At 40.7% G+C, this 12,245-nt stretch overlaps 2 protein-coding genes across 2 annotated transcripts in view; both read right to left on the bottom strand.

The window, feature by feature from the left end:
• LOC114643553 (protein NLRC5-like) overlaps positions 1 to 12,245 on the bottom strand; it is a 5,922,889-nt gene that overhangs the window by 3,531,088 nt on the left and 2,379,556 nt on the right. The window lies entirely within an intron of this gene.
• Positions 1 to 12,245, bottom strand: part of LOC114644529 (uncharacterized) — a 597,107-nt gene that overhangs the window by 579,251 nt on the left and 5,611 nt on the right. The window contains exons 2-3 of the mRNA XM_051925835.1: positions 5,396 to 5,491; positions 3,505 to 3,738 (exon numbers count right to left, since the gene is read on the bottom strand). Of these exons, the coding sequence (XP_051781795.1) occupies positions 3,505 to 3,738; positions 5,396 to 5,491 (330 nt within the window). The remainder of the gene's footprint in view (positions 1 to 3,504; positions 3,739 to 5,395; positions 5,492 to 12,245) is intronic.

Below are 12,245 nucleotides of genomic sequence, written 5' to 3'. Positions count from 1 at the left end.
TCCGAGTCGTCGCGTCTGAGTTGGTGGACGTGGCTCTGCGAGTTGTCGTTGTATCCAATGGTCTTAGAGTTGGTGGGCGTGGCTCCTTCCTGCGTGCTCCGTGGGCATCTTACTTGTCGGCGGCTTAGTGAATCCATGTCCCTTCCGGTGTGCTTTCCATGGGTGGCTACTTGTCGACGGCTTAGTGAATTATATATATAGATTATTGGACTTTTATCTGGTGTCTGGCGAATAGTCTGAGGGTTCAAGGGAGCGAGAGCGCCGCCTATCTGTCACAATCGATAAATCATTTTTTAAGCAGTTAGATTCAACCATAACCTCATTTATTTGGCTTGGTCTGCAATAGAAATAAAATCCTGTAGTACTACTTTATATTCCTTGCTTTGTGCCCCTATTAATGCAAGTTATCACCAATATACTAACAACCCAATTGTGCTTCACTCACTCAGAATATGGAACCAATGTAGGAAGTATTTTAAGATGGAGAAGCTTTTATCTGTGGCACCTCTGCATGATAATCACCTTTTTCCACCCTCTCAAATGTACGCAGTTTTTAATGTCTGGGAAACACCTGTCTCGTTTAAAATTGTCCAAAATGTTTCCAGGCCAAAATCCAACCTGGGAATGTTGCAATCGAGCTCCAGCCTCATTAGGTCACATGTTTTGGGCCTGTGTCATATTAACATCATTCTGGACTAAAATCTTTAAATGCCTTTCAGACAGCCTTGGTGTCCCAATCCCTCCTAACCCACTAACAGCTGTGTTTGTTGGGCTCACAGAGGGGCTTAAAGTGGAGAAGGACAAACAAACTGTGATGGCCTTTACTTCACTATTGGCACGTAGACTTATTTTGCTCAACTGGAAGAATCCTAACTCTCCTCTAATAAGTCAGTGGGTAACTGATGTTATATATTATTTGAAACTGGAAAAAAATTAAATTCTCAAGTAGAGGGTCTGTATAAAACTTTTTCAAAACCTGGCAGGATCTAATCAATAACATTTTAGAATAAACATTTAAATTAAGGAAGCAGATTCTCTCCCCTCTTTTTTTTCTATTTATTTATTTTTACTATTATTAAAATATTACTCTGTTGGCGTAGCTCTCTTTCTCATGGTTGGAGGTTGATTTGTTTCGGACTTCGTTTTGTTAAACTTGACTTGCTTGTATGGAATGCTACTGGATTTTAATCAAATTTTTAAAAAAGAAGACATGGAATATTAAATAAACACTTTCACAAAAGTTATGATGAAACAGGTGTGCTTTTATTCAAGAATAAAACCTGTGACAGATGGCCAAGGCCCATGCCCGGCCGGGACGCCCCTGCTGCGTATGTACCAGGGGATCAAGCATGGGAAACACAACATCTCCCCCTGGACACTAGATGGCTGCTTCCCTGGGTTGCAGCGGTGCCTCGGACTCCCCCAGGGCTTCATGGGGGCTGGATTTTTGTGCAGCCCTGTTGGGTTCTGCAGGCACAGCCAGGGGGTGCTGCAGCAGGAGCTGCTGGACCCTTCTGGGCACTAGTTTCTTCACACCAGGATATGTGTGTCCGGATATCGGCAATCAAGCACCTGGAGCACTTCTGGGTGCCCAATAAAAGGAGCCAGCGACTACTCAACCACTCAACAGCCAGAGTCAGGTGGAGGAGCCTGGGAGGAGTGGTGGTGCAGGAGAAGAAAGTGTGTGGTGTGTTGGTGCTTTGGGGACTGTGTTGTGGCTAGGAGACACGGGGAAGACGTGCCCTCCAGCTGAAGAAAAATAAAAGTTTATTTATTTTATACGTGTGCGTCCGTGTCCAATCTGTGTCGGGTCAGGTGCATATATAGCGCCTTTTTACAAACTGAATAAAAAACATTATTCAAATGACATGTTGCTGAATGTGTACAGACTTGGAAGTCCAAATAGCGTTTCCATATGAAGACGTCTTCATGCATGAGTGTGTGTTTGTGTGTGTTTCACATGCAGTCATACCTGAAATAGTAAACACATTTCTGTTGAGAAACTGTCTGTGTAGGTTTCTTGGTTGCAAAAGTTAATACGAAATGGCAATTTAGGTCTGTGTGTCGGTAGATGTCACAGAAGTGCGATTGGCGGTTATCAGCGGGCAATTTGTTGAGGTTGTAAGGCCATTTGAATTTCCTCATGTGTGTTTGGAAAAATAAGGTGATAAAGGGAAACAAATTTGGTGGGGATTCCTGTGTTAATGGATCATTTCTTGCTGTACCACCTCAGCTCAGGGAAAGTTACTTTGGGAAATTCTTCAAGGTGGCCACTTCCAAAAAAAAAGAGGACTCGATACCCAAGTGAGACAATCTCCTCTCTGGTCTTAGATAGTTTGTGATTGTTACATCCGCCATAAACTTTGTGTTTTGTTTTGCTCTTTATTTCTTTCCTATTCATGCTGCTTATTTTACTGTTGGCTGGTATCTATCACCATGGCAATATCCCATAAATTGTCACAATTGACTATACTGTACAAAGGTCTTCAATATTGCAGTATGCTTATAACACCTGTTTTATTCCTTCCAATTTTTTATACATGCCCCAGATGGAGACAGGGTTCACATTAAGGGCGACGCAACAGAGAGACAGAAGACAAACCAGTAAACTACGTTATGTGTCAGTGCCACACATGTGATGGGCAGTCAACTAGGATTGAAATGTGGAGATCACCTCTCATTCATTTATTGGTTATTAATGACAGAGTATTTCAGTGTAGTGGGACATAAGAGATCATCGACTTGACTTTCAATAAGCTTTTCATGCAGGACACCATAACAGCAGAGTAATCAGACTGTAGATAAGGAGACTGAGGGGACAGCGGGCAGGTGGGCAAAGAACTGACTTGACAAAGAGAGCAAGACATTGGGCTTTTCAGAGTTTCTGAGGTGAAATCAATTCAGTTGTAAACAAATATACATGAAGTAAGAGAGCTCCTCAGTATAATTACACAATGGAAGGTCTGACTAGAAAGTGTAACTTGTGATGAAGACTTGTGGCCCTTTGTGTACTCATCACCATCCTCAGCTAGTAGAGATTAGAGAAGGCTAGTGAGAAGCTGAGTTATATAGTGTCCATGATGTGTGAAGTATAAATCAAGAAGAGAATCTCCATCACATGAAGAACACACTTGTGAGTCCAGTTCAGGAATATTGTGTGCAGTGCTGGTCTCCATATTAGAGAAATGAACAAACAACACAAGAGAAAGATGAGTGAAGAGAGATGAGACTGGACTGTGGGGTTTGAAGGATTTGAATCTTATGAGTTTTAGGATAGAAATATTAGGAGGTGATATGACAGAGATGTTTAAAAAGCAGAGACTCAGAGACTTTTATATATTTTGACAATATTAGAGGAATATGAAAAGACATTATGTATTGGTTTGAATGGCCTATCCTTGTCATGTTGTAAAAACTCCTCAGATCTTTTGAATTTCTTTTTAAATGTTCTCAGGTCCCACACACCCCAGTCTGATTAGGTTTCCTCTGAGGAGCTTCCCTCACCTGCAAGAAGTGGATGTGATCCTTGTTGTCAAAAAGCTCCTTCAGCTCAGTGTCTCTCTTCTTCAGCTCCTCAATCTCCTTCTCTAGTTGTTCCATGACTCCTTCAGCCTTCTCTATTTCTCTCTTCTCTTGTTCTCTGATCCTCTCAAACAAGTTCTTCTGAGCTTCTTCAATGCAGTGGATTAGATCTGTGAAGCTTTTCTCATTTTCCTTTACCTCTCTTTCCGCAGATATCTGATTGAAAAAAGAAAAACACTGAATTGAGTCACCTAATAAGAATTACCAGTCACGAGACACTTTGTGGGCATTTTAATGTTGTAAGGGATAGTTTGGATTGGCTGGCATCCTGGTCAAGATGTTTGGTGGTACCTCACTCAAACAACAGATTAGAATAATGGGAGGGCAGTCAGAGAATTACTAGCCAGGACAACATGTTCATCCAGTATTCTGGGTGGCAGGGTGACTGCAAAGGTGAATGAGATATGACATCTGAACATTCAGCCCTTTAGAGGTTCTTTAGAGGTATTAGAAGGACCTACTGAGGGGACAGTTCCATTATCCTATAAGGACTCTAACAAAGAAGGGATTCTGGCGTGTTTCTTTTATGTACTGGAAGTCCCACAGGGTCTCTTAGTAAACACAGTCTCTCCTGCCCAGCCAGGTGAAATGGACATGGAATTAGAGAAGGAAAGAAGAAGAAGAAGATGATGATGAAGATGATGATGATTTTGGGTATTGTAAATAAATGTCTGTGTGATGGAAGGTAATTGTGTGAAAATTAGAGTCTTTAGGACCAGAGACGTGTGTGGGATAGTTTTGTTCTGGTTTGGTTTGGTTCTGGCGTGATGCTCCCTGTTGGTGACAATATCAAACATAAATGGAGATGTTACACACAAGTGTGTTGTGGTTGGTAAGGGAATTCTGATTTAATTTCACTTCATGAACTCTTGGATTATTTATTATCCCTCTTTATTCCAATGTCTGACTCAGGGCCGAGTCTTCATTTCTAGTTCACTTATTAACTTTTTATTATTACTGAGAGCCTTTGCTACTATGGCTTATATTTGTATGGCTCACCCAGGTGTTGTAGGGGGTGTTAGTGTGCACTCCAAAGTGGCATAGGACACAGCACTGGCTAGAGAAGTGACAGGTGGGTCACAGTCTGATGTAAGTGTAAGGTAAGCAGTACACACTGTCTAAGCTCATTAACCACAAAGCTGGAGAGGTCCACCTGTTTTCAAGACCTTGTATTGCTGAGAGTTGACTCAGGTAATCCTGAGATACTAGACAGGAATGAAAAACCCTAAATGTCGACCTCCACACCAGTCCACAGAAAGAGGGAAGCAGTGATAGTTGGGGATTCAAATATTAGGGGAGATGAGATGAAGGTTTGTTCCAAAGACTCATGCGGTGTGTTACCTTCTTGGCTGACAGCTGCCATTGTCATTGTTATCTACAGAGTGCCAGATCTGCCGGGCAAACAAAGAATAAAGCTGAGGAGCAGAACTGACAAAGTGATCATCTCAAAAAGTCTATTTGTGCCTTGTGGCAGTCCAAGGGGATAAGAAGGTGCAACACATACCTGTAAGATTAACATGTATCTATTTTTTACTATCATTAATAAATAAAATACTAAGCAACACATGTTAAGAAAAGAGCGGTCAGCGTGGGTTTAGATGGGTGAGTTCAGGTTTCACTAATTTAGGGTCCTACTGTCTGAATCTGCAATGAAATAACAAGAAGCACTGTTGACTGTGAAATACCATGGAGGATAAAATAAAATGTCTTCTGTCCTTCTGCCTGCCCCTACACATCATCACCAGTGAAGCTTTGCTGGCTTTTCTAGTTTTCATTTATTCATAATTTGAAGGGTCGTCTTAATTCAACTCACTTTTATCTGCTCCACCACATTTCTCATCTCCTTCATTTTCTTCTCTCTCTCCTCGAGTCTCCTCCTGATTTCTCTCCATGTTGCCCCCAACTGTCTCTGTTTGGACACACAAGAGGACACACATGGTCTTATCAACATTTACTTTCACATTTTGAGTTCTTGTTCTCTTTGTGAGTCCTGAAATTTTTTACAACACATTTGTTTTGCATTTTGTGGCACAACTAACTTTTTTGTCACACTTGCCTTCATATTGACACTCGAGGTGACCCACAGATTTGACTCAATAAATATGAATAGCAACACAAGATTAAAAGAAAAGTTTAACTTACCAGTAAGAGTGAAGATGGAGTTTGAGCTTGAAGAGAGTGACAAATGAATAAAAGAGTTTGAAGGCACACTGTAGATGTAGAAGATATGGGATTTCAGAACCCAGGAGGACATGGACACGTAGTGGCAGCAATGGTAGGACATACAACATTATCTGATAACCAAAGTTAGACTCTTGAGAACATTGTGATGTGTTTTGTCATTTTTCTGAGTCAGTTGAGCTAAGTGAAGCCACTAAGACGTGTTTGTGATCAGTTCAGTAAGAAGGTAAATTTAATAGTCCACTCTGCACTATAAATGATATTCTTGTTGTATGTTGTTTACCCCATGTGTTGTGTAGTGATGACTGATCTCATGTTTTCATGGAGAACAAAATCTTCAGAGACAATCACACAAAAGTGATCAGGTTTGGTTTGGCATGTGAGAGAATTCACAGAGTGGAGAACACTCTTATTCAATAGACTGTCATGATATTCACTCAATAGATTTAATAAACGTGACCGTGATCTGAGATACCGAGCACCATATCATTAACATAAAGAAACAACTTTTTTCTTCTAAACCTTTCCCTTCTAATAATTTTTAGCATTGACAACTTCCAAAGATGGATAGGCAGGGATTCAAATACAATCATAATGACATTAGTGTAATCCCCACCCCCCCACCCCACCCCCGTCTGTTTCCACATTGTAAACTGAAATAGTGAAAATGAATTTTATTAACACAAAGACTTCTCAACTACAGTATAGTAGCTGAATCCACATGTAGACACGGAGACCAAACCTAAATTTACACAATAAGGTCCACAAATATCCTCCTCTAACTCTGTCGAGATCTTACTTTACACCATAAAATACCAAAACATCTGGAAAATCAGATAGTGCAGAATAAAATGTATTAAATTATGAAACTACCAAACAGTAAATCCAGTGTTGAAGGTCTCTGTACCACCTTCCAGCCAGGACACCAGAACCATGAAGAGATCTGCTTAGTTTATGGCTGAAGTTCATAAATTGTCAAAGGTCCACACAAATCACTTTTCAAATTCTATGTCTGTGGTTCAGACCTGCTGTTAGAATATTTATGATCAAATAACCCAAACACGCGTGCTGCACTAAATGATCCAAACATCCATTTTCTTAACCTGCTTATCCAGAGCAAGGTGGTGGGGCAGCTGGAGTCTATCCCAGTAATAATCAGGCACAACGCAGGGACAACACCTGGACAGGGTACCAGTCCATCACAGGACACACACACACAAACACACACGCACACACACACACACACACACACACACACACACACGCGCACACACACACACACACACACACACACACACACACACACACACACACACACACACTGAAAGGCTAATTTAACAACCCCAACCCACCTAACATGCATGTCTGTGGATTATGAGAGGAATCTGGCGCACTGAAAGAATATCCATGTGTACACAAGAAGAACAAACAAACTTCATGTATGGAGCACCTCGGGAATGAATCCCAATGAAAAAATGTAACATGCTAATAACATCAGGATATCAGAAGAAGTACAGCAGGTCTAAAAGTATATACAGACAAAGGACAACAATGAAAACGCATAAATCTATATTACTTTACTGTGACCTTTTTCCTCTTTCCCATAGAGAAAGGGCACATTGTTTGTGATTTTTATTTCTCTAATTTTTCTCAAAAGAATTTCCCAGGAAACATTATTCATTCAGGGCTGGATTTTAAATGTTCTCATTTAACTTCTGGTATTTCAGAAGGTTAGATGGATCATTTCCTAGTTACTTATCGAGTTTCTAGAGCCTGCACTGTCAAGGTGGTGTAGATTTACTCACAGATTGCTTGTGCTCATTTAAAGCCCTTCTGTGTGTGTGTGTTTGTGTGTGCGTGTGTGTGTGTGTGTGTGTGCGTGTGTTTGCGTGTGTGTGACATACAAGCTGCTCTAAACAGATACGAGCCCACTTTAGTTTTCTCACTGAATTTATGAAGAGACCCTCACAACAGTTACAGCCTTCTCCTTCACACAGGTTTTGTTCAGTTATGGTAATACCAATACGTGGTACCCAGATACCAATACCAATACCCAGAACTCACTGGCCAGCTTTACCCTGAGTACCCAGTCACAGTCAGTAGTTCTCAGAATTAAAGTGTGTGTACTTCTGATTTGGTTCCTGTTGACTCCACGTCGAGGTGATGTTTTGTCCTGATTGCTTCTCTTGCACACTTAGAAGGATGTCCAGTGCTCTTTATGTTTCTTTGTTCAGATCATTTTCCCTCTCCTGGCTCCTTGCCCCTTGTGTCTGTTGGCCATGATGCAGTTTACAGTAATTGAGCTTTCACACACACTGGTCTTCATTTGCTACCATAAGAATCATGGCTGCTCGGTAATCTTTGATCTCTTCATTCCATTCTTCATCAAGACTACACAGATGTTCTACCTGAGGTCTTTCTTGCTTGTGAACCTTCCTTGCTTTCCTTGGCTGGACTGAATGTGGTCCCCATGTCCAACCCCATTACAGATGCTCTTCAGCTCTTCTTGTCTGGCACTGCATTGCCCTTTGGAGTTAAAGGGATCAATCGAGCCTTTAATATGGCTGCACCTGAGACAATATGGGTCCTGCTCTGCGCCAGAAGCGAATCAGAGTTCTGTTACCTGCTAAGAGTTATAAAGGAAGGAGTGGACATTTTCCTACTGTAGGTTTCTTGGGTTCACATATGTTTAACCTTTTTCCTGCTAATTGGTTCTGTCTATCAAGGCTGGTAGGGTTGAGTCACTCAACAAATGATAAACAGTGCCACACTGAGACACTGCTGGGGGTGATTACCTGTGCATTCTGGTCATATGAGACTAAAACCTGAAGGTCAAGTAAAGGCTTGGTGAGGACAGCTGACACTGAACTGAAGTTAAGAGTCAGTGAAAGAATGCCTGGCACCCTCAGTTTAAACAAAAGACAGTCTCTCCTACAGCTGGATGTCTGCCTTCAGGATATCACAGCAATTGATTTTTGTCCAAGAATCCAAATCAAATGACAGCCAAACACTAAACGACATAAACAGACAAAGAATTAGAATGGGGTCCTCCATCAGCGGCCCTGGATTAGTGACGTAATTCTTAAAAATAAAAGGCCAGTCCAGACACTTCATTGCTGTTTCAGGTGTTCTTTGCTAAATGATTGGTCACTTTTAACACTAGAATTACCAGAGCCTACGAAAAAACTCATAGATCCGGCCCACCTTAAATCGTTTCTTAAAACCGTTCTCACCTCTCCGCCAGCATCTTTTGTCCTCTAAATGTGCTGATAAAGACAAGCTGCAAGCAGCCGGCTATTCCATCCCCCCACCGACTTAGAATGTTCACGAACTTCTCCCAGCTCATACCTTGATTGATTATCTGGGAGTGAAGTGGAGTTTTAGAGTGGAAATAATAGATTGTTATTTGGAACACACGCAGTTCATGTGTGTTCCGTTTCTACAGTAATCTGTGTAAACACATTGTTAAAACAGAAACTTTTTCATATTTTAGTAACAAATATTATAAAATGTAGGCATAAACTATAGAATGTATGAAGCATGAAGTCCAAATATCAAATAAACACTTTCACAAAAGGTTCAAGCATGATACAACAGTTTCCATGGCTTAGCGGTAAGATTTGTTAATTCACAGCCCTTCAGGTTTGCTGTGCCTCATTGACCCGGATTTGATTCCCCACTGGGGAGAAAGCGGTATTTTTTTTTTCTTTTTAACCTCAAACGGACATAAAATTTATAAATTGGTATGCACTGTCAGTTAATGAGATCGTTATATTTTCATGTGGGATGCTCCTTTTAAAATATTTTTTTAACAATTGAGACTGCAATTAATATGAACAACTGTCCTAATAACTGTTATTTTTAAGATCCATAACACACAGACAGACAGAGCACTGCGTAATAGAGAGACAGACAGGCAGAGATATATAAATAAACAGGGAAGGCACATGTACTGAAAGAAAAAGAAGATCAACATGTGCGTTGTTCCTGCTGCACTGAATAAGTTCACGCTTTCTAATATCACCCCCCACCCCCCGATCTGACTCTCTAAGTAACAGCACAAGTACAGACGCAAACCAAGTGTATGTGTGTACTGTATAATATTATCAAAAAGAGCAGCTTACTACTGAAAACGGCAAATATAGGAGTGAGTGGGGATCGAACCGGGGATTCCTGATCACACTTGATTTGCGTCTGTACTTGTGCTGTTACTTAGAGAGTCAGATCGTGGAGGGGTGATGTTAGAGCGCTTGAGCTTATTCAGTGCAGCAGGAACAACGCACATGTTGATCTTTTTTTTCTTTCAGTACATGTGCCTTCCCTGTTTATTTCTATATCTAGTGACTTCTGTGCCTGTCTGTCTATCTCTTACGCAGTGCTCTGTCTATCTGTGTGTTATGGATCTTAAAAATAACAGTTAGAAGGACACTTGTTCATGTTAATTGCAGTCTCAATTGTTAAAAAATATTTTAAAAGGAGCATCCCACATGAAAATATAACAATCTCATTAACTGACAGTTCATACCAATTTATAAATTTTATGTCCGTTTGAGGTTAAAAAGAAAAAAAAAAAGCAACACTTTATCCCTAGCGGGGAATCAAACTCGGGTTAATGAGGCATGGCAAACCTGAAGCGCTGTGAGTTAGCAAATCTTACCGCTAAGCCACGGAAACTGTTGTATCATTCTTGAACCTTTTGTGAAAGTGTTTATTTGATGTTTGGACTTCAGGCTTCATACATTCTATAGTTTATGCCTACATTTTGTAACATTTATTACTAAAATATGAAAACGTTTCTGTTTTAACAATGTGTTTACACAGATTACTGTAGAAACCGAACACACATGAACTGCGTGTGTTCCAAATAACGATCTATTATTTCCACTCTAAAACTCCACTTACATTTACATTTACATTTACATCATTTAGCAGACGCTCTTATCCAGAGCGACTTACAACAGTGCTTCACTCCCAGATAATCAATCAAGGCATGAGCTGGGAAAACTTTGTGAGCGTTCTAAGTCGTTGGGGGGATGGAATAGCCGGCTGCTGGCAGCTTGTCTTTATCAGCACATTCAGATGACAAAAGATGCTGGCGGAGAGGTGAGAACGGTTTTAAGAAGCGATTTAAGGTGGGACGGATCTACGAGTTTTTTCATAGGCTCCGGTAATTCTAGTGTTAAGTAAAGTTGTTTTAATTATCGACATTCTACTGAGGACACAGCCACCTTCATGTCTGCTTACTGACACTGGCTTAGCCAATCAGACAGTTTTTCTTTATTTGAAGGAGCACAAAAGGGTTTGCGTCCCTTCATAAATCAGAAAATGTCAGAAAAGAAAAAGGTGTTGAGCAGTTTTATGAGGTGAGCTGAATCTGCTTCTGAAAATGGAGGTGAATTCAATTAATTTGAGTATGAAAATATTAAACAGAATCAGTTACATCTGAAGCAGTAATTTACAGGCCTCCTGAGCCGAGGTCGATACTCATGACTGGTACTGATGGGTGTTTTTAATGTTGGCACAGATCACGGGGGTACAACTTCAATCCTGGAGAGCTGCACTGACAGTTTTCCTTGCTGCCACTTTTTTACCCAGTGACCAATTTCTGCTGTTAATTGACTTCTTTTCCACTCATTTTAATTGTTATGTTTTTTAAGACTTGTTCCTCTGAATTGTTAAATGGCATTTAAACACAAATGAGATATGAAGTGAGCCAACAGCAAACTCAGAGCCACAAACTCCAGCCAGTTTCTTAATTAGATGTCAATTCTTGCCATTAATTAAACCCATGGCTTGCTGCCTCTCTTCTCCAAAAGCAGACATTTCCCAAACTGTTGGTTTTCTTTGTTCTTAAAGCCCAAATGTTTCGTGGACCTGAGCAGATCAACTTGATGGAGACCTTCACCTTTCTTTATGTTCAGATATTATATGACGGACACAGGGAGCTGGTTATGTGTTGGCCCATTTTGTATCCCATTATGTTTAGCTTCTAATTAAGGGAAACAGAAACAATTGAGGGGTCTGAGTCTTAAATAACAAGTCATTTAAAATGAAGAAAAAAGAAGTTAATTAGCAGCACAAACTGGTAACTGATTTAGAAAAGAGTGAGAATGAAACCCTGCAGCCACCGTAGTGCTCGTGGACTGGAGCTGGACACCCCTGGCACTGATGGTCAAACGGACATCTTCACAAGTTATTTACACACCTGCCGGGCTTGGTGGGCTTTTATCACTCTGGTGAAGGTCAAAGTTCATCTGAAAATCAGACATTAGCTGGTATAACCAGGGTGTTAACATTCAAAATATCAATTCTACTGCACTTAATGATCACAAATAATCACTAATTAAGTGCACAATTACTTATTTTAAATTACAATGAGAATATCTATATAGCCTGCAGTGGGTTGGCACCCTGCCCGGGATTGGTTCCTGCCTTGTGCCCTGTGTTGGCTGGGATTGGCTCCAGCAGAGCCCCGTGACCCT

Source organism: Erpetoichthys calabaricus, chromosome 4 (genome assembly GCF_900747795.2).
Source record: "Erpetoichthys calabaricus chromosome 4, fErpCal1.3, whole genome shotgun sequence".
Classification (NCBI taxonomy): Eukaryota; Metazoa; Chordata; class Cladistia; order Polypteriformes; family Polypteridae; genus Erpetoichthys; species Erpetoichthys calabaricus.
The sequence above is the reverse complement of the archived record's forward strand: the minus strand, read 5'-3'. Positions and strand labels throughout refer to the sequence as shown.